The sequence below is a fragment of the Canis lupus genome, chromosome 21, assembly GCF_048164855.1.
Source record: "Canis lupus baileyi chromosome 21, mCanLup2.hap1, whole genome shotgun sequence".
Taxonomy (NCBI): Eukaryota; Metazoa; Chordata; class Mammalia; order Carnivora; family Canidae; genus Canis; species Canis lupus.
Window position 1 is genome coordinate 39,569,164 of NC_132858.1, and position 27,145 is coordinate 39,596,308.

Here is a 27,145-nt window from a genome sequence, read left to right on the forward strand (position 1 = left end):
GTCCATAAACACAAATGCAGAGCATGACGTTCTCAAAAGATTCCTAGGTGGATGGAATGCGTGGCCTTCTGACCATTACCAACCACACTCCGGGGCTCTCCCGGTCTGCCCGCAACACAGAGCCGTTACCAAGACGGGGGAGGGCAAAACAAAAAAGGTGATGGCGTGGAAGATCTCTGGATGGTATAAGTCAGGATGATTCCTCAGAGAACCACTTAAATTTTGTATGACGACTCAAAATTCTGTTAGGCTGCCTCTTCTATCTTTGTGCTGAACTGTAAAATTTTATTTTATTATTTTATTTTATTTTAATTAATTAATTATAGACACACAGAGAGAGAGAGGCAGAGGGTGAAGCAGGCTCCATGCCGGGAGCCCGATGTGGGACTCGATCCCCGGACTCCAGGATCACGCCCTGGGCCAAAGGCAGGCGCCAAACCGCTGAGCCACCCAGGGATCCTCTGAACTGTAAAATTTTAAATGTGAAATTAAAAAAAATTCTAATCCCTCCTATTCCTTAACACATTACATTATCTTTTTTATCTATTTATTTTTATTTATTTATTCATGAGAGACACAGAGAGAAAGAGAGAGAGGCAGAGACACAGGCAGAGGGAGAAGCAGGCTCCATGCAGGGAGCCCGATGTGGGACTCGATCCTGGATCTCCAGGATCACGCCCTGGGCCGAAGGCAGCACTAAACCACCCGGGGATCCCATATTAGAAAAATTTTAAGATTGTGCTCAATGTCTCCCATTCCTCACTTTTCCATGTTTCCTTAATCCACACAGTCTGGCTCTTATGAGGGTCCCAATGCTGCTTTTACTGTTGACCCGTCTCTAGTGTCCAGAAGCACTACTGATTTTCTTCCTACCTGCCTGGTCACTGCTTCCCTGGCTCCTCTTCGTTTATCAGTATTTTATTATTTTTTAAATATTTTATTTATTTATTCATGAGAGACAGAGAGAAAGAGAGAGGCGGAGACACTGGCAGAGGGAGAAGCAGGCTCCCTGCAGGGAGCCCAATGTGGGACTCGATCCGGGACCCTGGAATCACACCCCAGGCGGAAGGCGGTGCTAAACCACTGGGCCACCAGGGCTGCCTGTTTATCAGTATTTTAAGTAGGGTGTTTGCATCCTCCATCCTCCTCCCTCTTAATCCTTTTCCTTGGTGATCTCACATGGTTCCTAGTGGCATTGAGATAAAGACTGTTCGAGATCCCACTCAAACTCCAGGCTTGTACGCCCAACCACCTACTCATAATTACTACCTGAGCATCTCAATGCGCTCAACATGTTCTAAACTAAAGTCAACTGGTACAGGTGGAAATGGCAGGAGACTGAACTCATTTCCTTTCAGCTTTTTCCTTTGTTTCCTATTTCATTCAATTACACCATCATCCACCTAGTGCTCCACGCAGGAAACCAGGACTATGTAAATCCTCCTTTACTAACCACCTCCAAAATATGATCAATGGCACACAGGCAGCAGCCACGTCTATCTCCTAAATACTCATTCATTTCCTCCTATTCTATTCCGACCCTCTCAGCTGAAGGCACCATACTCGGGATGCCTGGGTTACCTGTTAAATCCTTCAGGACCCGGCTCCTTACCTCTTCAGCTGCCTCTTGTCTGGGTGCTTCCTGAATCTCTGCCTTCTTTCTGTGTTCCCTGACATCCCTTATCTCTGATCTCATACATATACTGCTTTGGTTAAATCCTACCAGATCCAAAAGCCTGCCTTGACTACCATTCTTGTGGTACTTTCTCATCCTAGTGCTCATCATAATGTGTTTGGTTTTAATTCTCATTAACCAGATTTCTAGAAGGCAAAGACCATATCATTATATGTACATAAATTTTAAGTGCTTGGCACATAATAAGTGCTCACCAGCTATCTGATGAATCCATGAACTCCTGCTAGAAAAGAGCAATAAAAGAGTTACCTAATGCCAGAACACTTAACCCTCATTTATGCATCATGTCTAGGTACTATTCACACTTTCTATTTTCTAATTAGCCTTTTTAAGTTTTTACAGATTTCTCATATGCCAAATGTGCTAAATACTGCATGTGAATAATCTCATATAAACTTCACAACTCAGGGGATCCCTGGATGGCGCAGCGGTTTAGCGCCTGCCTTTGGCCCAGGACGCAATCCTGGAGACCCGGGATCGAGTCCCACGTCGGGCTCCCGGTGCATGGAGCCTGCTTCTCCCTTTGCCTGTGTCTCTGCCTCTCTCTCTATCATGAATAAGTAAAAATATTAAAAAAAAATAAACTTCACAACTCTACTACTAGGTACCGTTGAGCTACTGTATAGATGAGGAAATTGAGGCACAAAAGTAACCTCCCGAGGGCCCACAGACAGTTAAGTGTCTGGTGGAGAATGACTTCAAACCCAGGTAGTTTGCTCTCACACATACTTTATCACTATGATCCAATGCATCCTTCTCAAAATAATTTCCTGGGTGAAATCCAAGGAAAATACTTCATTTTTTTTTCTATTTTATTTCCTCTTGCTGACCAAAAGCCTGAAGAGGCCACTTGTGCTTTTATTTTGACTGAACCGTTTTCAAAGCTTACTGATGGGGCAGGTTAATTTCAATTACATTATTAAGTGAAGATTCAGGATGGTATAAATTAAAATATATATCCAATATCTAGGGCCTCTGGACGGTGACATGGAAGAGAATGTTTCCACACACAGTAAGCACTTACACACTCGCTGAAGTTAACTCCGTGGAATAGTACATAATACTGTATGGCAACCTCTCCCTATACCTTGGCGTTCATTAATTTATTCATTTAGTGCTATTTGATAAAAAACAATACCGGTCTCTACCAGTTTAAATTGTAAGAACAGCTCTTGGGCATAACTACATTTGAAAACTTCTGGGATTTTTTGGTCAGTATTTTTTAGTGAAAACTATCTGAATGCAAAATACTAGTATTCTCCCAAACAATATTTTGATAAAAGTGAAATCTTTAAGCTCCTTAAAAAGAACCCAAGATTAACTTCTAAAAGAACTTTTTCTAAGATAAAAATAGACTTAACTCCAATAAGGAAGCAACCAGCCAAAACCAAAGTCTGGGACATTAGCAGAACAAATGATCTGGTTTTTCGACAAATGAACGGCAATGAGAAACAGGAAGAGAGGTGGTGATGGTGGGGGGACCTGTCACAGACACAACTGAAGCCTCTGTAATGATCCTCTTTAGATCCTAATTTGAATAAATCAACCACACAAAGACATTACTGGAATAATCAAAGACATAAATACAGACTATTAGAATAATTGAACAAGATTATTTTTAGGTTTGAAAATAAACACAATGTTTATGTCAAAAAAACCCAATTACCACAGTTGCCTACTGAAATATGCACATGTAAAGTTTTTAAAAAGTGAATTTAAATTATTTAAGAAGTTTAAATAAGATAAAATGTGTCAAACAGCATATGTTTGCACAGTGGAAGAAAAGAAAAATTCTTAAGTCTACTCAGCAATTAGATTTGTTACCTAGTGTTGGTTCAGTCACAATCTGACGTACCTTGCAGGAGTTTCGAAGTTTTTGCCTTTCCTTCTTAATGGCTTTTTTCTGGATATCTTTTTCCTTCTTCGCCAATAATGCCTGTTGTCTAACTTCCTCCTCTTCTTTCTCTTTAGCTAACCGAGCGGCTTCTAACTCAGCTTGTCTTTGCTTTAATAATGGAAAATAAAATCATTTTAATACGAAACTTAGAATTTCTAAATATCTATAATCGTATTTAAAAAAATCAACCTTAAAATAAATTAGGAAAAAAGGGGACATGTCACCTTATGGAAGACTGAAGGTTGAACTGAGAAAAGCAGCTGGTACAGTTCTACATTTATTAGAAATGTAAAATAGGCCCATTAGAAATAAGCATAGTATTTTTAAAAAAATTTAATTTATTTATTCATGAGAGATCCATGTAGGAGCCTGATGCGGGACTCGATCCCGGAACTCCAGGATCATGTCCTGAGCCAAAGGCAGATGCCCAACCGCTGAGCCACCTAGGTGTCCCTAGAAATAAGCATAGTATCAAAGGATATATACGACACCCTTCTGCTTAGTAAGAATTTGCTGGTAAGGAATATCCCTGTAATTATCAATGGTATCAACTTATTAAGATTTATTCACACAACACCTAATTCTCTACTTCAAGATTATAGTAGTTGTTTTTAAAGTAGGCTCCACACCCAGCATGGAGCCCAACACAGGGCTTAACTCATGACTCTGAGATCAAGAGTTGGACACTTAACCGACTGAGCGACCCAGGCACCCCTCAAAATTAAAATTTTTTTTTTTTTAATTTATTTATGAGAGTCACAGAGAGAGAGAGAGAGAGGCAGAGACATAGGCAGAGGGAGAAGCAGGCTCCATGCACCGGGAGCCTGATGTGGGATTCGATCCCGGGTCTCCAGGATCGCGCCCTGGGCCAAAGGCAGGCGCCAAACCGCTGCGCCACCCAGGGATCCCAACACCCCTCAAAATTATAGCTTTTTACATAGATCTGAAGATTGAAGATTTTATGAATGCTTAAAGCCCAACTTCATCATCTTAGTTTCATAAGATGTCCTCTTACTTTTTCTTTAGCTTCTTGCTCCTTCCGTTTTGCTTCTGCTTTTGCTTTCTTTTCTGCTTCTTTCTTGGCTTTTTCTTCTTCCTTAAATTTTTTAATTCTTGGATCACAGCTATATGCATTGTCTACCAGAGAAAAAGGTTAACTTTTTCAATTTCTAGTATCTGATTAAAGAACCTTTTAAAAAATATTAATTATACTTACCAACTAATGTTCTTATTCTGTTCATCTCTTCTTTTTTTCTTTGTGCCCTTGTTGCTCTGTTCTGCTTTTCAATCCATCTCCTCTCATCACGACTAAAAAACAGAAAATATTGCAAACAAATTACTGAGGTTAAAATGCCATGTCACTATTAACATTAGTTAAAGGGTGTTCTACTTAATGTTAATTTTGGTTGATTTTTGGGGGAATATTCATGTTAAAAGTATTTAACTTGTGAGATGGGGTCTCAAAATACTACTAAAAAACTCAAAAACAGATACACAGAGAAAATTATTTAAGAAAATATATGTAGTATATTTATTCATCATCACAACAAAGAACCAAATATCTTCCTTTATTAGTACCTTACATACATACCATTCTGCTTTTTCTTTTTCTTCTTCATCTAAATAAGAAAATTCTCTCCAAGAATCAAAATTATACCTAATATAAAAACAAAATAAAGTTAAGCCAAAACAAACGAAAAAAAAATTCCTTTTAAAATTAAATTAGATGCATGTAATTCTAAGAAACTTTAATAGCGAATGGATGAGTTCGTGTTAGTAGATCCCACCCATCCTTGGCGGAACTAACACTATGCTCAAGTCATCTTCTGTTTCATCTTTCTGAAATGACTCTGTTATTTGGTATCAAAACCTAAAAGTAGGGATCCCTGGGTGGCGCAGCAGTTTGGCGCCTGCCTTTGGCCCAGGGCGCGATCCTGGAGACCCGGGATCGAATCCCACGTCGGGCTCCCGGTGCATGGAGCCTGCTTCTCCCTCTGCCTGTGTCTCTGCCTCTCTCTCTCTCTCTCTCTGTGACTATCATAAATAAATAAAAATTAAACAAAACAAAACAAAACAAAACAAAACAAAAAAAACCTAAAAGTACACTCATCACCCATAAATTAAAATCACAACTCCTTGCCATCTCCATTAGCTTTCTCTCTTGCCTGGGACTTGTTACAGTTCTCCCTATCTCACCTATCCTAATCTGTCAAGTTGTAGGGTAACCCTCAAAGTGGTTACTGTATCTCTGATTTGTAATCCTCTGAAGGGAAAAGCAACTATAACTGTTAGAGCTAAATTTGGTCACTTTTGTTTCACAATAATTTTATGTTTTCATTTTCTGTATGCTTAATGAGAAAATATAGCACATGTATTCTAAATTGGCCATGAATACTATTTATTAAACATTAGTGAATCAGTTACAGAGACAAAGCACTGCCTTCCACATGTATTCAAGTATTTTTTAAAATAAGACAAATGAAAATGTATTTATTTTTATTGAAATCCAGTGGCTCCTTATTTTTCATTTTTTACCACTATAGTATGCTTGATATTAAGGGATCTGATTATTAGAAAACAGATTAAAAAATCATAAAAGCTTAAACGTCACATACGAGATAATATAGCATTTTGTGAAAACCTTTTATGATTATTTCTGCATAAAGTGCTTTTGTTCAGGAAAGGTTCTGTGATCCTCTTATCCTTCAATTAGTTTATGAACCAAATATTTACTGAATACTTAGCCATTTAAATATGACAGCATCATAGAAATAGTGTATTCATTTACCAGAAAGAATAAAACGCATCTACATCTTCAAATGATGAATTCATATCACCAAGTTTAGGGACACTTTTTTTATTTGACCACCTGAAACAATAAAAGAGAAAAATTCAGTTTAAAATTTTGTACAAAGGTCAAGAAACTAATTTATTAAAAAAGCACTTTTGGGACGCCTAGGTGGTTCAGTGGTTGGGCATGTGCCTTCAGCCCAGGGTGTGATCCTGGCGTCCCAGGCTCGAGTCCCACATCGGGCTCCTTGCATGGAGCCTGCTTCTCCTGTCTCTGCCTCTCATGAATAAGTAAATAAAAATATTAAAAAATAAAAGTTTTTACTAATCCCCTATAATCTCCCTCCCCTGTGACTAAGAGATGGAGCTGGAAGATGAGCAGTGGGGTGTTGAACAATGCAGGTGTAATGAGGACAAGGGTACACAGGGTTGGAGAGGAAACAATGAAACCATGTTCTCATCATCAAGTTGTCTTCAGCTCTACAAATTAGCAGCTGTCACACTGCCTACGTAAAACAGGTTTGGAAAAACCCCTTTCCCAAGCATACTTACTCCTGCCTCTAAACAGGCAGTACAAAAGCAAGGTGAAGGCCCAAATTAAAAAAATAATGTTAATAGAGAGATGATTCCCACCTCATCATCACCATGACCATTCCCCTAAGAGTCAGACTTCTCAGTTCAGCACCTCACTCATCATCTCTGAAAGGATCCTGAAGCTGTCACTGACCTATGTTTTCTACTCTATGAAACCATTCCACAACAAAATATATTACACTATTTTGTTTTTACCACCTTCAACACGATTACAAAACAAAAATGAGAAGAGTGGAGAAAATATTAAGCTGCACTAAACCAATAAGGTGGGTCTCAAACCTGACTGCACATTAGAATCACCTGGGAGTATTCAGATACCCAACAGGCATTCCAAACTCATTAAGTCGAAATCACAATTAAATCACAAGCTCTCCAGGCGGAACACAGCCATCAGGAGTTTTTCAAGCTCTTCAGGTGATTCCAATGTGCAGCCACGCTGTGATCTAAGGAAATCTTGCAGCGTAGATGGAATAATAAAAAAAGTAGAATAGTGATATACATCACTAAAAAACTGACTTTAGGGGCACCTGGGTGAATCAGTCGGTCAAGCGCCTGCCTTCGGCTCAGGTCATGATCCTAGGGTCCTGGAATCGAGTCCTGCATCAGCAGGGAACCTGCTCCCTCCACCCCCGCTTATGTGCGCTCTCTCTAATAAGTAAATAAAGTCTTAAACAAACCTGACTTTAATGAAATAAATTATATATACACTAACATTAAAGATCTATCATCCTTTGTTAGAGACCCTTATGATAATGAAATGCTCCAAGAAATAGCTCAGAAAGAACAAAAACTTTATCAAATGATAAGGGGCTAAACTGAGTACATGCACATCAGTAAAGGGCGAGCAAAAGAATGGGAAGTTACTGTCACCTAAGTAATAATATTGCATTACATAAAGTCAGCTATTGCTCTTTCCCACAAAGGAAATCAGAAAGAAAAACATCCCCTGAGGTGTAAGGGAATTTCGCCATGGAGACGCAGAACTTCTGTTTGGAGAGCAAAATAAGAGCAGTCTGGGGATCCCTGGGTGGCGCAGCGGTTTAGCGCCTGCCTTTGGCCCAGGGCGTGATCCTAGTAGACCCGGGATCGAATCCCACGTCGGGCTTCCGGTGCTTGGAGCCTGCTTCTCCCTCTGCCTATGTCTCTGCCTCTCTCTCTCTCTCTCTCTGTGACTATCATAAAAAAATTAAAAAATTTAAAAAAAAAAAAAAAGAGCAGTCTGTTCACCAGCGGGGCTCAATTCTGTTAAGAGGAGGAGGAGGAGGAAGAGAGCAAAACTCTTACCAGAGGAAACAAGCCAATACAGCATTATGGTCACAAGGAGATCCCTTAACTCACCTAGAATTCCTTTCAAACACTGGGGAGAACACTTCGAAGAAATTGTCCTTGGCTTCACTTTTAGAAGGAACTGAGTTATCAAAAGTAGGATCTACACTGTTGAATGCCCGTCTTTTCACTGGATCAGATAACATTTCATAAGCTGAGGAGAAAATGATAAGGTCACATCACCACGACTCTACATTTTTTTTCCTTTGAAACCACTCATAAGTGAGAAAAAAAATTCCCTTCCTTAATAAAAAGTTATTTTTCATATTTAAAAATTTTGTGTGCTTGTGGGAAGGAAAAGATGGACTCTAACTACTGACACCTCCAGCACTTATGGGATCTAATCTCACTTCACAACTTCTTTCAGTACCTCTTCTGGAAGGCACGTAACAAAAACAATGGTTAAATACTCATCCCTTAAGAATGCATGACTCTAAGGAAAAACAAATAGAAAATTAGCTGCTAGATTCCAAGGATGTAAAAAAAAATCAAAGAATCTTTAGCATCTTGAGCACTGTGTAAGAATGGGCCAAAAAGTTAAGTTTGAAACATATGTACACAATTTAAAAAATTTAGCATCTAAATGTACAATCAGGGGCTCCTGGGTGGCTCAGTCAGTTAAGCATCCAATTCTTGATCTCAGCTCAGATCTTGACCTCGGGGTCGTGCGTTCAAGCCCCATATTGGGAGTAAAATCACATTTAAGGACACATTTAGAAATGGCAACAACCTATACTAATTTGCTGAATGAAGATATGGTTATATAAACAGCAATAAACAGTTGTAGGGTCCAAAGGAGGATATAATCAATTTTTGGATTTAAATTAGCAAAACATCCGAGGAATAATTTAGTCCTACTAAGTAGCTGAAATGGAGAAACTAGTATTCTTGTTAGACCTAACACTTAGGATGAATTAACTCTAAGATGAGCTTCTTTAAGAATCACCTGATGATCTTGTTAAAATGCAGTCTGTGTCAGTAGATCTGGGGTGGGGCCCAAGCTTCTGCATTCCTGATAAGCTGTCAGGTACTGCTGATGCTGCTGGTTGGGAGAACCTCACTTTGTTATAGTGAGGCTCTGGGGCAGATTATCAGAAACAACCAGATATAAATGAAAATGTTTTGAAATGTCATGGTGTAGTTAAATTAACTACAGAATATATACTAGGAATCCAATCCCAGCACTTAATAAACATCACCACTATTAGAAATTCCGGACTCTAAAAGTATTTTCTTACCTTTAGTTATGCAAGTGAAGTAGTCATTATCTCCTTCTTTTATTGGTTCACCAGCTGCTTTCCGTTTGTCTGGGTGATGTTTTAAAACCATTGCTTTATCTGCAAAACAGGCCAGATTTAGACAATTTGTCACTTCATGCATCAAAACTAAAAATAAAGATGAAGAGCTTGGGAAGATGGCGGCGTAGGAGGATCCTGAGCTCATCTCCTCCCACGAACCCATCAAGACTGCAACTCACTCTGAAAAGGACCTGAAGACCCAACAGAACAGCTTTTTCATAGCTAAAGATGTAAAGAAAAAGCCACATTGACAGGGGAAGAGATGCTATCCAGAACCAAATCCCCAGTGTGGCAGGAAGGATATTTCAGGTACAGAGGTCCTCCCTGAGGAATGAGGGGATCAAGTGCCCACTGGGCTCCCTTGCCCTGGAGTTTCATACAGAGAAGAGGAGGCCCCATAACATCTAGCTTTAAAATCAGTGGGGCTTAATTCCAGGAGCTAGAAGGCTATACTAAGACTCTGCTTTTACAGGGCCAGTGCACTACATCACTCACCCTGAAACCCAGCACAGAGGCAGCAATCTTTTTTTTTTTTTTTTTTAACAGAGGCAGCAATCTTAATAGTACATGGGTTGTATGTGACAGAGGTTTACTAACTACAGGGCAAATGCCAGACAGACAGGGACCTGGAGGCACTTTCTGCAGAAGGAAAAGTGCTAGCAGTTGCCATTTTCCTTGCCCTTTTCCAGCCTTGCTGTTCTGATGTTGGTGGGAGCTGGTTGTGACATTCTCCATTTACCTTGCTAACACTAGTTGCCCCACTCCATGCTCCCCTCAGAACCACTCCTCCCAAAGGCGCTCATCCTAAATGACTCCTGACCCACCACCACACCTGGTAGGTAGGTAGCCTGGGTCATCCCCATCCACCTTAAACAATTGTAATCTGACCTCCAAACCAGCTGTGCTAGGAGCAAGCCTGGCCTCCACTGCATCCACAGCAGTCTTGGACCAGTCACAGGAGGGGGCATGCAGTCCCCACACTAAACATTTCTGGAGGGCCTAGTTCTGGTGACGAGGGTGGGGAATGCACTACTGGGCACCACAGGACACTTCTAACATAAGGCAACTACTTTCAAGAACAAGAGAGGGAGAGGACTGACCAAACACACAGACACACAGAGTAACAAACCAAGGAGATAGGAATATGATCCAAATGGAAGAGCAAAACAAGAGCCAAGAAAAAAGAGCTATTAAGCAAAATGGAAATAAGCAATCAACCTGATTAAAGGCTCAAAGTAATGGTCATAAAGATATTCATTGGGTTGGAGGGAAGAGTGGATGATTCAGTGAGTACTTTAACAAAGAGACAGAAATACGAAAAACAAACTAGAAAGGATCAATGCCAGATTAGAGAATGCAGAAGAATGATCAGCGATTAGAAGGACAGGGTAATGGAAAACAATGAACAGCAAAAAGAAAAAAAAGAATTTAAAAAATGAGGTTATGTTTAAGGGACCTCTGCAACAACATCAAGTATGATAACATCTGGATAAAGAGGTCACAGAAGGACAGAGATAGGGACAGAAGATTTATTTGAAGAAATAATGGTTGAAAATTTCCCTAACCTGTAAAAGGAAACAGATATCCAGTTTCAGAACACAAAGGAAGCCCATAAAGGAGATGGAAACCCAGAAGGTCTACCCCAACACATAATTAATTGGCAAAAATTAAAGATAAACACAGAATCTTAAAGCAGTAAGAGAAAAGGAAACAGTTAGGAACCCGATAAGGTTGATTTTTCAGCAGAAACTTTGCAGGCCAGAAGAGAGTGCCATGATATATTCAAAGTGCTGGGGGAAAAAAAATCTAAAACCAAGAATATTATACCCAGCAAGGTTACCATTCAGAATTAAAGGAGAAAGAGTTTGCAAGATAAAAGTTGAAGGAGTCCATTACTCTAAACCAGCCTTACAAGAAATGTTAAAGGGAATTCTTTAAGTGAAAAGAATAGGCCATAAACAGAAGAAAATAGTGAAAGGAAAACTTCATTGGTAAAAGCAAACATACAGTGAAGATAGATCACCTATAAAGCTAGGATGAAGGTAAAAAGACAAAAGTCATAAAATCAATTGTATCAACAAAAATCAGTCAAAAAATACACAAAATAAAGAGATGTAAAATATGACAACATATACATAAAAAGCATGTGGGGGAGTAAAAAAGTAGTGTTTTTAATTTTAAAATTTATTTATTCATGAGAGACAGAGAGAGAGAGAGAGAGGCAGAGACACAGGCAGAGGGAAAAGCAGGCTCCATGCAGGGAGCCTGACATGGGACTTGATCCGGGGTCCCCAGGATCACGCCCTGGGCTGAAGGTGGCGCTAAACCACTGCGCCACCAGGGCTGCCCCAAATAAGAATTTTAGTACAAATGGAACACACTGTCCAGTGTCCTAGAACCACTAGCACTTGTTACAATACTAAGTGAAAGAAAAACCAGCACTAAACTGCTGAGCCACCCAGGGATCCCTCCTTCAAAAAATTTTAATCATTATTTAGTAAAGTACTTCAAGTAGATTTATCATAATTTGACTATTCATTTTTGGATAGATTGCTTCCAATTTTCCACTACTATAAATAAATGCCAATTTTAATAATTTTGTAGAGACGTATTTGCACATATTCTGGATTCTTTGTCCTTAGGATATATTTACAGAGGTGAAATTAGTGAGTGAAAATATAGAACAAGTTCCTTTCTAAATAATGGACCACTTCATACTTCTATGTGAACATGTATTTTACACTGCAGCCTCACAAGCACAAGGTATTAATCATTTAAACCTCTATTATTGAGGAGCAACAATTTTTCTTGTTTCTAACTTTCATCCTTCATCTATGGAGGAAGGAAAAGTTCTTTTAGTTTCTCAGTCTATATGACTGGCTAGCTACAATAACATATAGCTAGCTGTCAATATCTATTGAGCATTTAATATGTGCTAGGCACCATTTATTAATCTTCTCAATAACCCTATGAAGAAAGTGTTATTATTTTCTTCATTTTACAGAACAGGAAATTGAGGCAAAATAGTTAAGTAACCATGACCACTGCAACCCATCATCCATAGTCCCTGGCAAATCAAGCTTCAACCCAGGCAGCCTGATTCTTCAGGTTGTGCTTGTATACTGCCTCTCTCAATCCATAATGCTTGACACTAATGCTTTTTCCATCTGCTGTGATTACCTTCTGTATTTTTTCAACATTTAAAATTTTTGCTTATTTATTTATTAGAAAGATCACAAGCGGGCCGGAGAGTGGTGGTGGGGGAGAGAGAGAACCTTAAGCAGGCTCCACCCCCCAGTATGATGCTCAACCTGGGGCTTGATCTCACAGACGCTGAGATCATGACTTGAGTTGAAATCAAGAGTTGGGGCGCCTGGGTGGCTTAGTCGGTTAAGCATCTGTGTTCTGCTCAGGTTATGGTCCCAGGGTCCTGGGATGGAGCCCCATGTGGTGCTCCTTGCTCAGTGGTGAGCCTGATTCTCCTCCCTCTGCCTGTGGCTCTGCCTATTTGCTCCATCAAATAAATAAACAGAAATCTTAAAAAAAAAAAAAAAAAATCAAGAATCAGACACTTAACTGGCTGAGCCACCCAGGTGCCCCTGATGACACTTATGTTTTAAAAAAGCATTTTTTTTCCCTTTGGTTAAGTTTCCTCTCTATATATCCCCCATGAGAATCACAAGCTATTTATGTATTTTATAAAGATTTTATTTATTTACTCATGAGAGAGAGAGAGAGAGAGAGAGACATAGGCAGAGGGAGAAGCAGGCTCCATGCAGGGAGCCCGATGCAGGGTTCAATCACAGGACTCCAGGATTCGCCCTGGGCCAAAGGCAGGTGCTAAACCACTGAGCTACCCAGGGATCCCTTACAAGCTATTTATTACTTACTGTTGTATCAGATAAAGGTTTTAAGTAATACGTGATTTAACATGTATTTTATTTTATTTTTTAAGATTTACTTATTTATTTATGATAGACATAGAGAGGCAGAGACACAGGAGGGAGAAGCAGCTCCATGCCGGGAGCCCGAAGTGGGACTCGATCCCAGGACTCCAGGATGGCGCCCTGGGCCAAAGGCAGGTGCTAAACCGCTGAGCCACCCAGGGATCCCCTAAAACAAAAGTTATTTTAAAACAAGTGATCAAAAAAAGTAAATAAATAAAAAATAAAACAAGTGATCACTTCCTTTAAACTCCTAAGTTCTATTAATAAACTTTTTGGCAAATGTAAAGTGCTCAGTTACTAATTCAGAGAAATATGCTTTAAGAGTAATCAACAGATTCTTTAAAAATATTCCTTGCCTGAACTGTTCACTGTACAAGGACCTTAGCTCAATTATTTTGTCACTGTGCCCTGTTAACTCTTACTCATTTGCTTGGAATTACCTCCTGTCTTCATTCACCTAGACCAAATTCATCCATCTCTCAAAGTCATTTTTTACTTATGTCTTCCATGAACATTTTCCTGAATATGGAAATGACTTCTAGATTTTCTACAGTAATTTGGGCTGTAAAATGGCTTATGAGGAACTAATGTAGAATTTTAGAACTAGAAGGGATGCTTTATCTAGTCACACTTTAAATTTTACAGTGAAAAGGGCAGCCCTGGTAGCCCAGCGGTTTAGCGCCGCCTTCAGTCCAGGGTGTGATCCTGGGGACCTGGGATCAAGTCCCACGCAGGGAACCCGCTTCTCCCTATGCCTGTGTCTTGCCTCTCCGCCCCCCTCTCTGTGTCTGTCATGAATAAATAATGTTTAAAAAAATAAATTTTACAGTGAAAAAACTGAGACCCGCAAACTCCTTACTGTTCTATTCCTGCTCAGTAAAGCTCAATTTTCTTACTACCTCAGCTTTAATTTAAAAAGGGATTATCGGGATCCCTGGGTGGCGCAGCGGTTTAGCGCCTGTCTTTGGCCCAGGGCGCGATCCTGGAGACCCGGGATCGAATCCCACATCGGGCTCCCGGTGCATGGAGCCTGCTTCTCCCTCTGCCTGTGTCTCTGCCTCTCTCTCTCTCTGTGACTATCATAAATAAATAAAACATTAAAAAAAAATAAAAAAAATAAAAAGGGATTATCTACTGTATGTTTCTAAAATGTTTTTTTTTTTTTTAAGATTTTAAAAATTTATTCACTCATGATAGATAGAGAAAGAAAGGCAGAGACACAGGCAGAGGGAGAAGCAGGCTCCTCCCCGGGAGCCCGACGTGGGACTCGATCCTGGGACCCCAGGATCATGCCCTGGGCCAAAGGCAGACGCTGAATCGCTGAGCCACCCAGGGATCCCTAAAATGCTTTTTCTATGAATATTGTAATTTTGTGATATACATCATACATTCTACATATATCATAACATATATACGTTATTTATACGTATGCAAAACTTTGACTTTTTGAGATGGGGGACTTTCACAGCTAAGTAACCTAATGGGAACTCTAAATAATGGCGCAAAATCCTCAAAATAGAAGTTTTACATGTATAATAACATATATGCATATGTCATATGTATGTAAAGTCACACACATTTGTATACCATATATATCATTTTCATTTATGATTACTGATCATTTCCTTTATAATTTTTTTCAGTACTGATAAACTTATAAAGTACTTTATTCTCAACAATTTTAATATTTTGTAGTTTCATTATTTTTTAGGGTTAGAACTGAAAAAATTTTTAAATTTTAGAATTTTAACATATTCAAGTAAATATCTAAAGCTTTCTAAGTTCTAATAACATCTAATAATCCTTCCCTTCTCCAATGACGTATGTCTCCTTTATTATAGTAAATTTAATCATGGTTTGTTTCTAATTCTTGCCCTGGGATCATCTTTAAAATGATTATGCCCTCCTAACAAATTTTTTTTAAATTTTTATTTATTTATGATAGTCACACACAGAAAGAGAGAGAGAGAGGCAGAGACACAGGCAGAGGGAGAAGCAGGCTCCATGCACCGGGAGCCCGACGTGGGATTCGATCCCGGTGCTCCAGGATCGCGCCCCGAGCCAAAGTCAGGCGCTAAACCGCTGCGCCACCCAGGGATCCCCCTCCTAACAAATTTGATGGAAACTTCCAAAAATTATTATTTCTGCGTATTTCTCCTGCATTTAGCTATTTGACTCAACCCCTTTTGGTTTTCTAGATAGATCCCGTATTACCTACAAATAATGTTTTTTCTCTCCTTTCTGATCGTTCTTTTAATATCTTAATTCACTAAACCACACTCCTAAAATAGCATAAACAATAATAGGCAGGTTAGCTTCTCCCATGCATTTATTTTTAAAGATTTATTTGAAAGAGAGCATATGCGCAGAGGGAAGAGGTGGGGTGGGGTAGGGGGAGAAGCAGGCTCCTTGCTCAGCAGGGAACCTAATGTGGGGGCTCAATTACAAAGGCAGATGCCTAATGGACTGAGCGACCCAGGCACCCCCCTCCCATGGATTTTAAAGGTAATTATCATTAACACCACATGATTAAGTTTGTTGGTTGTGGGGCAGCCCAGGTGGCTCAGCGGTTTAGCGCCACCTTCCTCCCAGGGCCTGATCTTGGAGATCTAGGATGGAGTCCCACGTCGGGCTCCCTGCATGGAGCCTGCTTCTCCCTCTGCCTCTCTCTCTCTCTCATGAATAAATAAAATCTTAAAAAAAAAAAAAAAAAGTTTGTTGGTTGGGTGTGACTTACCAAAGTAGGAAATTAACTGTATTTGTTTGCAAAGTTCTATTTATCAAAAAGGAATGTGTATTAAATTACATTCTATATTTTCACTAATTAGGAAATCATGTATTACTAACGTATAAATAAACTTAGGTATATTAATATATTTCCTAAATTAGATTCCTGAGAGAAATCCTACCTGTTCGTGGGTATCATTCCTTTAATGTGCTGTTGAATTGTATTTGCTATTATTTTTAAAAGCTTATTTTAGTAATCTCTACACTTACTGTGAGGCTTGAACTCACAACCTCAAGATCAAGGATTGCATGCTCTGCTGAGCCAGCCAGGCTCCCCTAAAAACTTTTTTTTTTCAGGAGGTTAACACTTTGATGACTTTTCAGATTTCTTCCTACTTACTGATGCCTGAGTGGCTCAGTTGGTTAAACATCTGACTCTTGGTTTGGGCTCAGCTCATGATCTTGGGGTTGTGAGATCAAGCTCCATGTCAGGCTCCAAGCTCAGTGCAGAGTCTGCTGGAGATTCTTTCTCTCCCTATGCACTCCCCATTCATGTATATGCTCTAAAATAAATAAAATCTTTAGAACATCTGCCTTTAAAATTTCTTCCCGATTGTTTTTTTAAAGATTTATTTATTCATGAGAGACACAGAGAGAGAGAGGCAGAGACATAGGCAGAGGGAGAAGCAGGCTCCCTGCAGAGAGCCCGATGTGGGACTCAATCCCGGGACTCCAGGATCAAGCCCCAAGCCGAAGGCAGATGCTCAAACACTGAGCCACCGAGGTGTCCCCCTTCCCCAATTTCAAGAAAGTTAATAAAAAATTTTGAATCTATATTACATTTAATAGTGGTCTCAATCAAAAATATCTTCTGTCATGGTTTTCTTTTTGTATTTCACTATTTTTTTTTCTTCTTGTAAATCCATTTTGGGATATTGTTGTTTTATCTCTTCTATTTTTCTCTCCATGTTCCATAGTGCTATTCTTTTAAACGTATGAATTGGATACCCATTTTATTTTTCCCTCTTTTTAAAAAGTAACCGTAGTTTATTTTTTTTTACTTTTTATTTTTTTTAGTAACAGTAGTTTAAATCAATGAACTTACTTATGGTACAGCTTTAATCACCATTCCTTAAGTTTTGACAGGCAATGACTTTACTCCTACACAAAAGGAATCCCTTAACACAATTTTTGTATATTTCTAGGCTGCAAAGAGTGTAAACGATTTCCCGAGTAATTGTTATTTTGCTTTGTTTAATTACATCTGCTAAATTAAAATTTACATTGAGTTTTGACAATTGTATACACCCCTGTAACTACCACCAAAGAAAATACAGACCATTTCTTTTTTTATTTTTAAAAACATTTTATTTGTTTATTCATGAGATACACACAGAGAGAGAGGCAGAGACACAGGCAGAGGGAGAAGCAGGCTCCATGCAGAGAGCCAGAAGTGGGACTCGATCCCAGGACTCCAGGATCACACCCTGAACCAAAGGCGGACGCTTAACCACTGAGCCACCCATGTATCCCAATACAGACCATTCTATTACCGAGTTTCCCTTTACCCTTTCTAGTCAACTCCCATACGCTACCCACCTGATTTCCTTTACCACAGACAACTTTTTGCATGCTCTTGAACTTCATGTAAATGGAATTAGAGTTTTTTGTATTTGATTTCCGCTCAAGCTAATGTTTTGTTATTCATCACCATTCTTGCATGTCTTAGTTATCTGTTTTTTTTTTTCAAGATTTTATTTATTTATTTATTCATGAGAGACAGAGAGAGAGAGAGGCAGAGACACAGGCAGAGGGAGAAGCAGGCTCCATGCAGGGAGCCCGACGTGGAACTCGATCCCAGGTCTCCAGGATCACGCCCCGGGCCAAAGGCAGAGCTAAACCACTGAGCCACCTGGCGGGGCTGCCCCTGTTTTTCTAACTGTAGGTTCTGCTCTTCTGTTTTCAGTGTCCATGCAATTCTTTTTAATTTCCCCTAGTCTTTTTCTGCAATGTCTACACCACCCCCCAAAGCAGTGTCTTCGTATTTTATTGACAACATGGGAAGATAGTTAAATCTTCTTTTGAACCTTATGATAGAAGTCTGAGCCATGATGTCTCAATTTTTTGTTGGATAGTCTCCTCTTACGCTGCACAGGATTTTTCTTCATTGAATTCTCTGCCTAATCTTTACTCATGCATGTATGCTAGAGTCTGAGACGGTTCTATACCGTCTCTTGGGGAGGGGACAAAAGATATTTCTCAATATTGAAAATAAAGGAGCCAAAGAACAACTGAAAAAGAAACAAGGGTACTTTGGGAACAGCAGTTGATTACTGAAATCTCAAAGATGCCCCCCGCTCCTCCCACTGAATACAGTTTCTAGGATGTTCTGAGAGAACCGTAGCAAAAAGGCTTATTGTACATTCATATTGCTACTATTATAAGATGTCTCTGAACAGGACTTTTAATTTTTAAGAAGCATAATGAACAGCTTCAGTTTAAAATGCCAGAAATATTTTAAACTAAATTATTAAATTTAGAAAATCCAAGTCACCAAAGACTTTATTTCCATGCAAAGAATATCAGACCTACATGCATCATTTGCCAGTGTAGCTATTTTACTTCAAAACAAAATTATGTAAGCAACTGAAATACCACTTTTAGTATTCAAGTACTTTCTCTTAACCCGTCATTCAACTTTTCTAATGACTTATTCTTTTTAGAGAAGGAAAAAAATGACCACTTACTTTATTCACCCTTAACTGGCTAATTTTCATTACAGCAATTCAAATTACATTAAAAAAAAAACTCTTTTATGTGCACAATAGGATGTAAGAATTTGAAAGATTGCAAACGCAGTTAAGACTTTTTAACTGAGCCTACTTCTTTGTGCTAACAGTAACGATTTATAAACACTAACTTTGCATTTTTACTTTTGGACTAAATTTCAGAAAGCAGTAAAGCAGCAACAGCCTATTTTATAACGATAGAGGTAAGAGAATGACTGTTGCCTTTTGAATAAATACTGAAAATACACAGTGGCAGAAAGTGAATTATAATTCTACTTAATGTCAATAATCTGTGTACCAAGGTTGCAAAGCTTCTGGCTATAGAGTATTCAATTAATTTCTATTATGCCAATTTAAGTGATTGGAATTAGAAACAAATGAATGTTTCTTTTAGAGCTTATTGTACGTTTTTTATCTTTAGAGAAAAAAACAATTCCTTCACCTTAAAACATCAACTATTTTCACAGTTCTAAATCACTTCTAATTCTTTCACAAATTTATTTATTTATTTATTTTTATTAATTTAAATTTTTATTTATTTATGATAGTCACACAGAGAGAGAGAGAGAGGCAGAGACACAGGCAGAGGGAGAAGCAGGCTCCATGCACCGGGAGCCCGACGTGGGATTCGATCCCGGGTCTCTAGGATCGCGCCCTGGGCCAAAGGCAGGCGCCAAACCGCTGCGCCACCCAGGGTTCCCTCACAAATTTATATGTTCCAAGACTCATTTGGTATTTGTATGCTGTTCTTTCACATAGCAAGACTTTGCAAGTATTTTCCCATGGCAAATGAATTTCCCTGGCATTCATGTATTTTTCAATGACTCTTCATATACATTAACATATGCTTAGTCTAAAACTATGCCAGCTTTTTAAGAAACCAAATAATAGATCTAAAATAATCTCATAAATTCCATTTCCTTGATAAAAATATTTCCCGTGTTTTTCCTAAATATAGGCATTAATGGAGAAAACTTTGAGTTTATCTACTACACTGAATATCAACTAGTATTTTTCAACATGAGACGGGTGTCATTCAGCCATCTTCACCCAAGTACTCTACTTTCTCCTCTTGACTGGCCTTAACTCCCTAACTCCTTTTTCATATGGTCACAATCTTACCTCCTCTGACCTCAATATCTATTCTCTAGAGTGGAGGGTAGAACATTCTCTTAAAACACAGAAAACTAATCACCTTCATCTTGTTCATCAAACTTTACTAACCAGGTGAACCGAGTGGTGTGAAGGGCACTAAGGGGCTGGTGTTTTATAAGGCATGTGAAGACCAGGTTTCCAACAACTCCCCCCCAATTTTTAATCTTGTTAGTGAAGAGGATAGTAAAACATCATATAATTCTTCCTTGGGCAGAACAGACAGGGTGGTATCAATAAAAATGTAACCTAAACTACAAAATAACATCAAAAAACCTAAGTAACAAGTCAGCTCCCACTAAATACAGCTGGCCATACTTCTAAAGAGAAATGAAACATTTTTTAAAAGCCTGCGTTGGAAAAATGTTTTTTATCTTGGTCACAAACACACCCACCCATGCACCCTCTGATTTCTTATCTCAGTGAGAAAGTCCATGCATGAGATTGTTTTTTTTTTCTGTTCTGAAGGTAAAAAGAGTGTGGTTATGCATCATTATGACAACATAACAAATGCTGTTGAATCTAGATTTATCACTATAGACTATGATTGCGCATACCTTTTCAAAAGGATAACAGTTCCTATACCAGATACTGCATTATTTCAAAACAACTAAGTACTTACGAGCTGCTTTGATCTGTCTCTGTGTAGCCTTGTATCTTACATGTCCAAGTCCAAGTACTGCATAATGATCTTGGTTCTGATAAAGACACGAAAGATAGTCAAATGTGAAATGGAGCAACATATCTTATCCCTTGTGCTGGTATCCTAAAATAGTGCTTCCCATACTAGGAGTCCAATGAGACGGTGCATATAAATGGATTCTGTTCTAAGTCTAGGAAATGTGGACAGTGATACAGCCTTCATGATTTTAATGTACATAAACCTAATAAAGACTCTGAGAAGTCCTGCAATTAAAAAAAAAAAAAAAAAAAACACCAAGCAAACAGAAACCTATAAAACCCAGCATTTTCTAAACTTACTTGAGAAAATCCCTGGGTGGCTCAGCGGTTTAGCACCTGCCTTCGGCCCAGGGCATGATCCTGGAGTTCCGGGGTTGAGTCCCAGTCAGGCTCCCTGCATGGAGCCTGCTTCTCCCTCTGCCTGTGTCTCTGGCCCTCTCTCTGTGTCTTTCATGAATAAATAAATAAAATCTTAAAAAAAAACAAAAAAAACTTACTTGACCACTGAGCCCTTTTTTCTGTTAACACCTACTAATATCTTCTGGTCACCCTAAATCAAAGTATAGCCAGAAAGGGGATCCCTGGGTGGCGCAGCGGTTTAGCGCCTGCCTTTGGCCCAGGGCGCGATCCTGGAGACCCGGGATCGAATCCCACATCGGGCTCTCGGTGCATGGAGCCTGCTTCTCCCTCTGCCTATGTCTCTGCCTCTCTCTCTCTGTGACTATCGTAAATAAATAAAAAATTAAAAAAAAACAAAAAAACAAAAAAACAAAGTATAGCCAGAAAGATTTCAAAACAAAGGGAAGCATTATTACAGCCCCACAGGTTTGGGCCAGGGCAATGACAGGACTAGGAGTCACGTAGAGCAAAGAAGGTAGGTTGGATGGAAATTTTGAGAAAGTGAGGGATGAGGATTCTCTGGAGAGGAAATACCTACTTTCATTTCTGCTTTGGTTAATGACCTTGTGAATTTTCAAATTGAAGGAGTAACTGCAGTCTCCCTACAAAACTCAAAGGGTGTATCTAGTATTGGAGAAGTGAATGGGGAGGAAAGGAAGTCAAGGGCATGAAACATGGGACAAAAAAGTCAGTTGGGCTGACTGGTTTCCCCTAAATTCAGGACTGCAAAATTCATATGGATGGCCTTCTTCATTATGCCTGGCAATCGTACTTGGTTCTAGTTGGTTTACCTTTCCACTCCCTAAGGTTCCTATTTCTCTAGTCTCCTCAAACCTCACAGATCCTTCTCTACCTTATCAACAGCCCTGCCTCCTGCTTAACTAAAAATGTAAATTATCCCACTCAAATTCCTACTCAATCTTTCTACCACCTGACTTGCATCCATGTATCTTTTCCCTTTCCCTCCACTAAAAATTGAAAAAACCTGTTCTACCAAGACAAGCTACTCCATCCTTCCCGTTGGTTCTGAACACTGTCTTCTCTAAGTCTCCTCAAAACACTAGCATCTTCTATTTTCTAAATTTCAACTGGATTATCTTCATCTGTATAAAAGATGATGTTAGCTTTTTTTTTTTTTTTAAAGAAAGATTTGATCAATTTGAGAGAGAGAGAGAGAGAGAGAGAACACCCATGAGCAGGGGGGAGGGACAGAGGAAGGAGAAGCAGGCTCTCTGCTGAGCAGAGAGCCCAATGGTTCTATCCCAGGACCCCGGGATCATTACCTGAGCCAAAGACATCAGCCAGGCGCCCCCATTAGCCCTCATCCTTAAAAACACTTCCATGATTTCCCTTTCCAGCTGCTGCTCTGCTCTCTATTTCTCTGCTGTCAATGAAAAACTTCTTGAAAAACCCATCCCCATGTTTTACCCCCCAAACCACTGCACTTTGGTTCTGCTCCATCCGCTCCCACCGCGGATGTGGTAAGGCTGCTCTCTTCAGTATGAATTTCCGGAGACCAAATCCAAGCTCACTCATCTGCCCTCACTTGACTTCAGCTCTAAGTGGCAGCACAGCAGACTCCTTCCTTGAAATATTACCCTCCTCTAGTGTTTCTGTGATTCACTGTTTTCCTCCCACATTCCAGTACCTTCTTTCAGCTGCTCTGGCTTCTCCAGGACCTACAAGGCTCAGTTCTGGGGTTTCTCTTGTCTATAATTTAGTCCTTGGTGACATGAGCCAGTGCCAGGCCTAGAATACAGTCCTGTGTATGCTTATGACTCCTCAGTTGACTTGAGCACAGACCTTTCCTCTGAGCCCCAAATGCACAGAGCACCTCTAACTCTCGCTATTGCGGGCCTCTTACTCTCTAGTGTTGCAGTTCACCACAGATGTCAAGCTCTTTCTCCTCACGTACCGTTCTCCCCACCTAGCACATCCCCCTCTCTCCATGTGGCTGCCATCTTCTCATCCTTCAGTCTCAGCTTGAATGTTATCACCTTATTTAGAATAAACAACCGTCTCTCCCCATCTCTGTTCCTTCGTGTTCCCTCTAGGGTACTTAAAAATTGTCATTGCTTCAAACTCTCCAATGCCTTTCCAGTGACTATTGTTCCTTACCTCCTCACCACGCCCTTATACACTATTCCACCCATTTGCCTTCTTTAGTTCCTGGCACACTTCAAACTTCTTTCTGCCCCTGCACAAGCTCTCTGCCTGGAATCCACTCACCGATTTTTGTGTGTCATTCAGGTTTGATCTTAAATGTACTCCACCAGCCTTCTCCACCCACTCAGTCTAAGCAGTCACCTGGACACTCTACCCAGCACCCTATTCTACTTCTTTGCCTAGCACCTGGTGACCATGTCCTTGATGGTTTGCTTATCATCTATCTCCTATATAAGCCACGTGGAAGCAGTGACACTGTCTTGTTCATCAGACTCCTCAGCTCCCAGAACAGTGTCTGACACGAACCAGATGCTTGATCCCTGTTTGTTGAAAGAAACAATTAACTGAACCATTGTATGGACCTTACTACCTTGTTCTGACGTCATCTACTCTTTTCTGTATCAAAGATTTTCTCCATCATTCTTTTTCCCTTGTAGACCTCAATGGTCCCTGCCTTTCTCTCAAGTTAGTATTTTCTCTACATCCCATTTTTAAAAGCATATTTCGCACTGTCTCCACTTCATCACCTTCTAATCACTCAACCCAATGTATGGCAACCCAACCGCTTGCCATCTCAACCATTTTACTGGAACTGCTTTCAATGTGGCCACCTGATGTTCATTTGCCAAACCCGTTGACTTTTATTATTATTCATGTTACGTGATGACTGACCTCTCCAAAGCAGTGACACTGGTGACTGTTTTGTCCTTCTTGAGACTTACCCCTCTCTTAGTTTCTGCAATAGTCTAGTGCCTGATGTTTAATATACCTTTGTTGAACTAACAAATGTCTTTTTGTTTTCTTTCTACCTCTTTCACCCTTCTTAGTATCTTTTGCTGCTTTTCCTCCTCTGCCCACCCCTTAAATATGCAGGCTCCTCAATGTTCAGTCCTTTTCTTTTAAAATTGATACGGACAGTATGTGAATCAGCTAATGTTTTGAGTGCTTATCTACTTTTCTAAGCACTTTACACATACACCTCATTTAATCCTAACAAGCTAGGAGATAAGAACTCACTATCCACTATCTGTTCAGTATTTATCATGTGTCAAGTACTACATTAAGTGCTTTATATGCATCACTGCATTAATCTTTGCTATATTCCTTTGAACTGTTAGCAATCTCTCTTTTTTAAAAGATTTTATTTATTCATGAGAGACAGAGAAAGAGAGGCAGAGACACTGGCAAAGGGAGAAGCAGACTCCATGCAGGGAGCCCGATGCGGAACTCGATCCCGGAACTCCGGGATCACACCTTGAGCCAAAGGCAGATGCTCAACTGCTGAACCACCCAGGCGTCCCAAGCTGTTAGCAATCTCATTGCACGAAACAGATTTGTCAACTCTCCCAAGGTCCCAGTGCACTAATGGGCAGAACCAGATTTGAATTTTGACACTCTTAGTTCTACAGTATATATACTGCATATTGTATACTTAAACTGTATGCTACCTACCTGCCTATATCCTTCTCCTCAGCTGATGTCACTCAATTCGCCCAGTTTCAACTACCACCTACGACTTACCAAAGACTTGCAAATGTTTTTGGCTTTATCCTCCTTTCGGAATCACAGACTGATTTTTTTTTTTTGTTAAGATTTTATTTATTTATTCATGAGAGAGACACAGAGAGAGAGAGAGGCAGAGACACAGGCAGAGGGAGAAGCAGGCTCCATGCAAGGAGCCTGATGTGGGACTCGATCCAGGGTCTCCAGGATCACGCCCTGGGCTGCAGGCAGTGCTAAACCTCTGCGCCACCGGGCTGCCCCACAGACCGATTTTTAACCACCTACTAGAAGATTTCACCAGTATTTTTACTAGAACATCAATTTTGACAGAGCCAAACTTGAACACAAACACCATATTCCCCACAAACTCCCTTTTTCCTACATCCCAATTTGGTGGCTGGCATCACATTCCAGCAGGTCATTCAAACTGGAATGCTCAGAGGTCTTCTGAGTACGTCTTCTCTAGTGCCACACAGCCAAGGTCACCAAGCTCTATCAAGTCTACCTCCAAAAAAAGCACATGTTCCCTCTTCCTCAAAACCCGGGCATAAATTTAGCTCAAGTATGCATTCGCAGGCTTGGATTATCGCACTAGCCCTGGAACAGCAAACGATTCACTTCCCCTCCAGCCCTGCTCTCCCTTTTCAAGCAATTTTCTGTACTGCTAGGAGAATTACTTTGCTAAAATTAGCTTAGAAACTTTTGATGACTTCCTACTGCCCTGAAAAATCAAATCTGAGTTTCTTCCTTAGCATGGCATAAAAAGGCCACTACAACTACAATCTGGTCTAGAATCTTGTTTTAGGACTAATTTCTCACGACCACCATTCAAGCACCCTACCCACTCTACTCTTCACTAGTCCCCAAAGAGGCAGTATACATTCTTTTCTCCTGTGTCCTTGCAGATCTATTCCTTCTACCCAGAACACCCTTTCTCCCTTCTCTGCTTAACAAACTGCCCTTCATCCTTTTAAGGCCAGCTCAAACATTACGCTTCTGTGAAAATGTCCAGAATTTTTCCAGCAGAGACAGTATCCTATGATGAGTGCTATCCTACTCCAAGCTTAACAATAAATGGGTGCTCAATTATGGTGCTCTTGTTGAGCATCTTAACTTAGTGTCAGAAAACTTATGGGAAAACCTCCTACACTTAACAAAGCATCTGACTGAACAAAAGATTCAGATATTAAATACCTTCCAGTCTTTGGGATCAAGTGTTTTCAACATGGGAAACTCTTCTAATTGCAATTCTTCATCTTCTGATTCCTCTGATAACTCTTTCTTATCCTCCAGTTCCTGAAAAGAGGCAGAAGCATTTCTGTTTCTCCTCTTAACAAAAGCTTCAAACCATCTTCCCACAGGTTCAACTTGACAGAGTGTTGAGGCTGTGATTGAAAGCGTTAAGAGAGGCTTCAATGTATTGCATGGAATAAATCTATTTCAAGGCAATATAAGATTAAAACAGAGACAGCATCAGAATATAATTTAAAGACCATCAACTAAGGAAATAATTACACTACAGGGATACCTGGGATAGTGCAGGTTTGGTTCTAGACCACCACAAAAATGCAAATACTGCAAAAAAAAAGGTGAATCTAATATATTTTTTGGTTTCCCAGTGCATACAAAAAATTATGTTTTACACTAGATTGTGGTCTATTAAGAATCCAATAGTATTACGTGTAAAGAAAACAACGTATATACCTTAATTTTAAAATACTTCATTGCTAAATAACGGTAACCACCATCTGAGCTGTCAGGGAGTCATAATCACTGATCTCAGATCACCACAACAGTGTTGAAAAATTTAAAAGCCTCTATTACCAAAATGTGACAGAGACACAGAGTAAACAAACACTGCTGGAAAAGTTGTGCAGATAGACTTGCTCCACACAGGACTGCCACAAACCTTCAATTTGTTTAAAAAAAAAAAAAAAAAAAAAAAGGCAGTATCACCCAAGCACAATAAAGTGCCATAAAACAAGGAATGCCTGCAATCCAGTAAACATGAGGGCTAGCAATAATCATTTCCTAGTATTTACAGAATATTCAATCAACCTCTTCCAGTTATCAGACAAATATTCAGCAATATCAACAATGAATCAAAACTTTCCTGAGAATGTAAGAGGAAGGTGAGGAACAGGGAAGAAATGCTGCCAACTGCTTTACTTTCAAATCAA

At 39.7% G+C, this 27,145-nt stretch overlaps 1 protein-coding gene across 4 annotated transcripts in view; it reads right to left on the reverse strand.

Moving 5' to 3' along the window:
* DNAJC2 (DnaJ heat shock protein family (Hsp40) member C2) overlaps nt 1–27,145 on the reverse strand; it is a 39,529-nt gene that overhangs the window by 6,287 nt on the left and 6,097 nt on the right. For 3 of the 4 annotated variants that reach the window (XM_072791477.1, XM_072791478.1, XM_072791479.1), the window contains 9 exons: nt 26,160–26,350; nt 20,839–20,914; nt 9,542–9,640; nt 8,316–8,457; nt 6,382–6,462; nt 5,185–5,250; nt 4,810–4,901; nt 4,609–4,730; nt 3,552–3,701 (listed from right to left, as the gene is read on the reverse strand). In XM_072791477.1, the coding sequence (XP_072647578.1) occupies nt 3,552–3,701; nt 4,609–4,730; nt 4,810–4,901; nt 5,185–5,250; nt 6,382–6,462; nt 8,316–8,457; nt 9,542–9,640; nt 20,839–20,914; nt 26,160–26,350 (1,019 nt within the window). The remainder of the gene's footprint in view (nt 1–3,551; nt 3,702–4,608; nt 4,731–4,809; nt 4,902–5,184; nt 5,251–6,381; nt 6,463–8,315; nt 8,458–9,541; nt 9,641–20,838; nt 20,915–26,159; nt 26,351–27,145) is intronic. The other variant, XM_072791480.1, reaches the window with a different exon arrangement.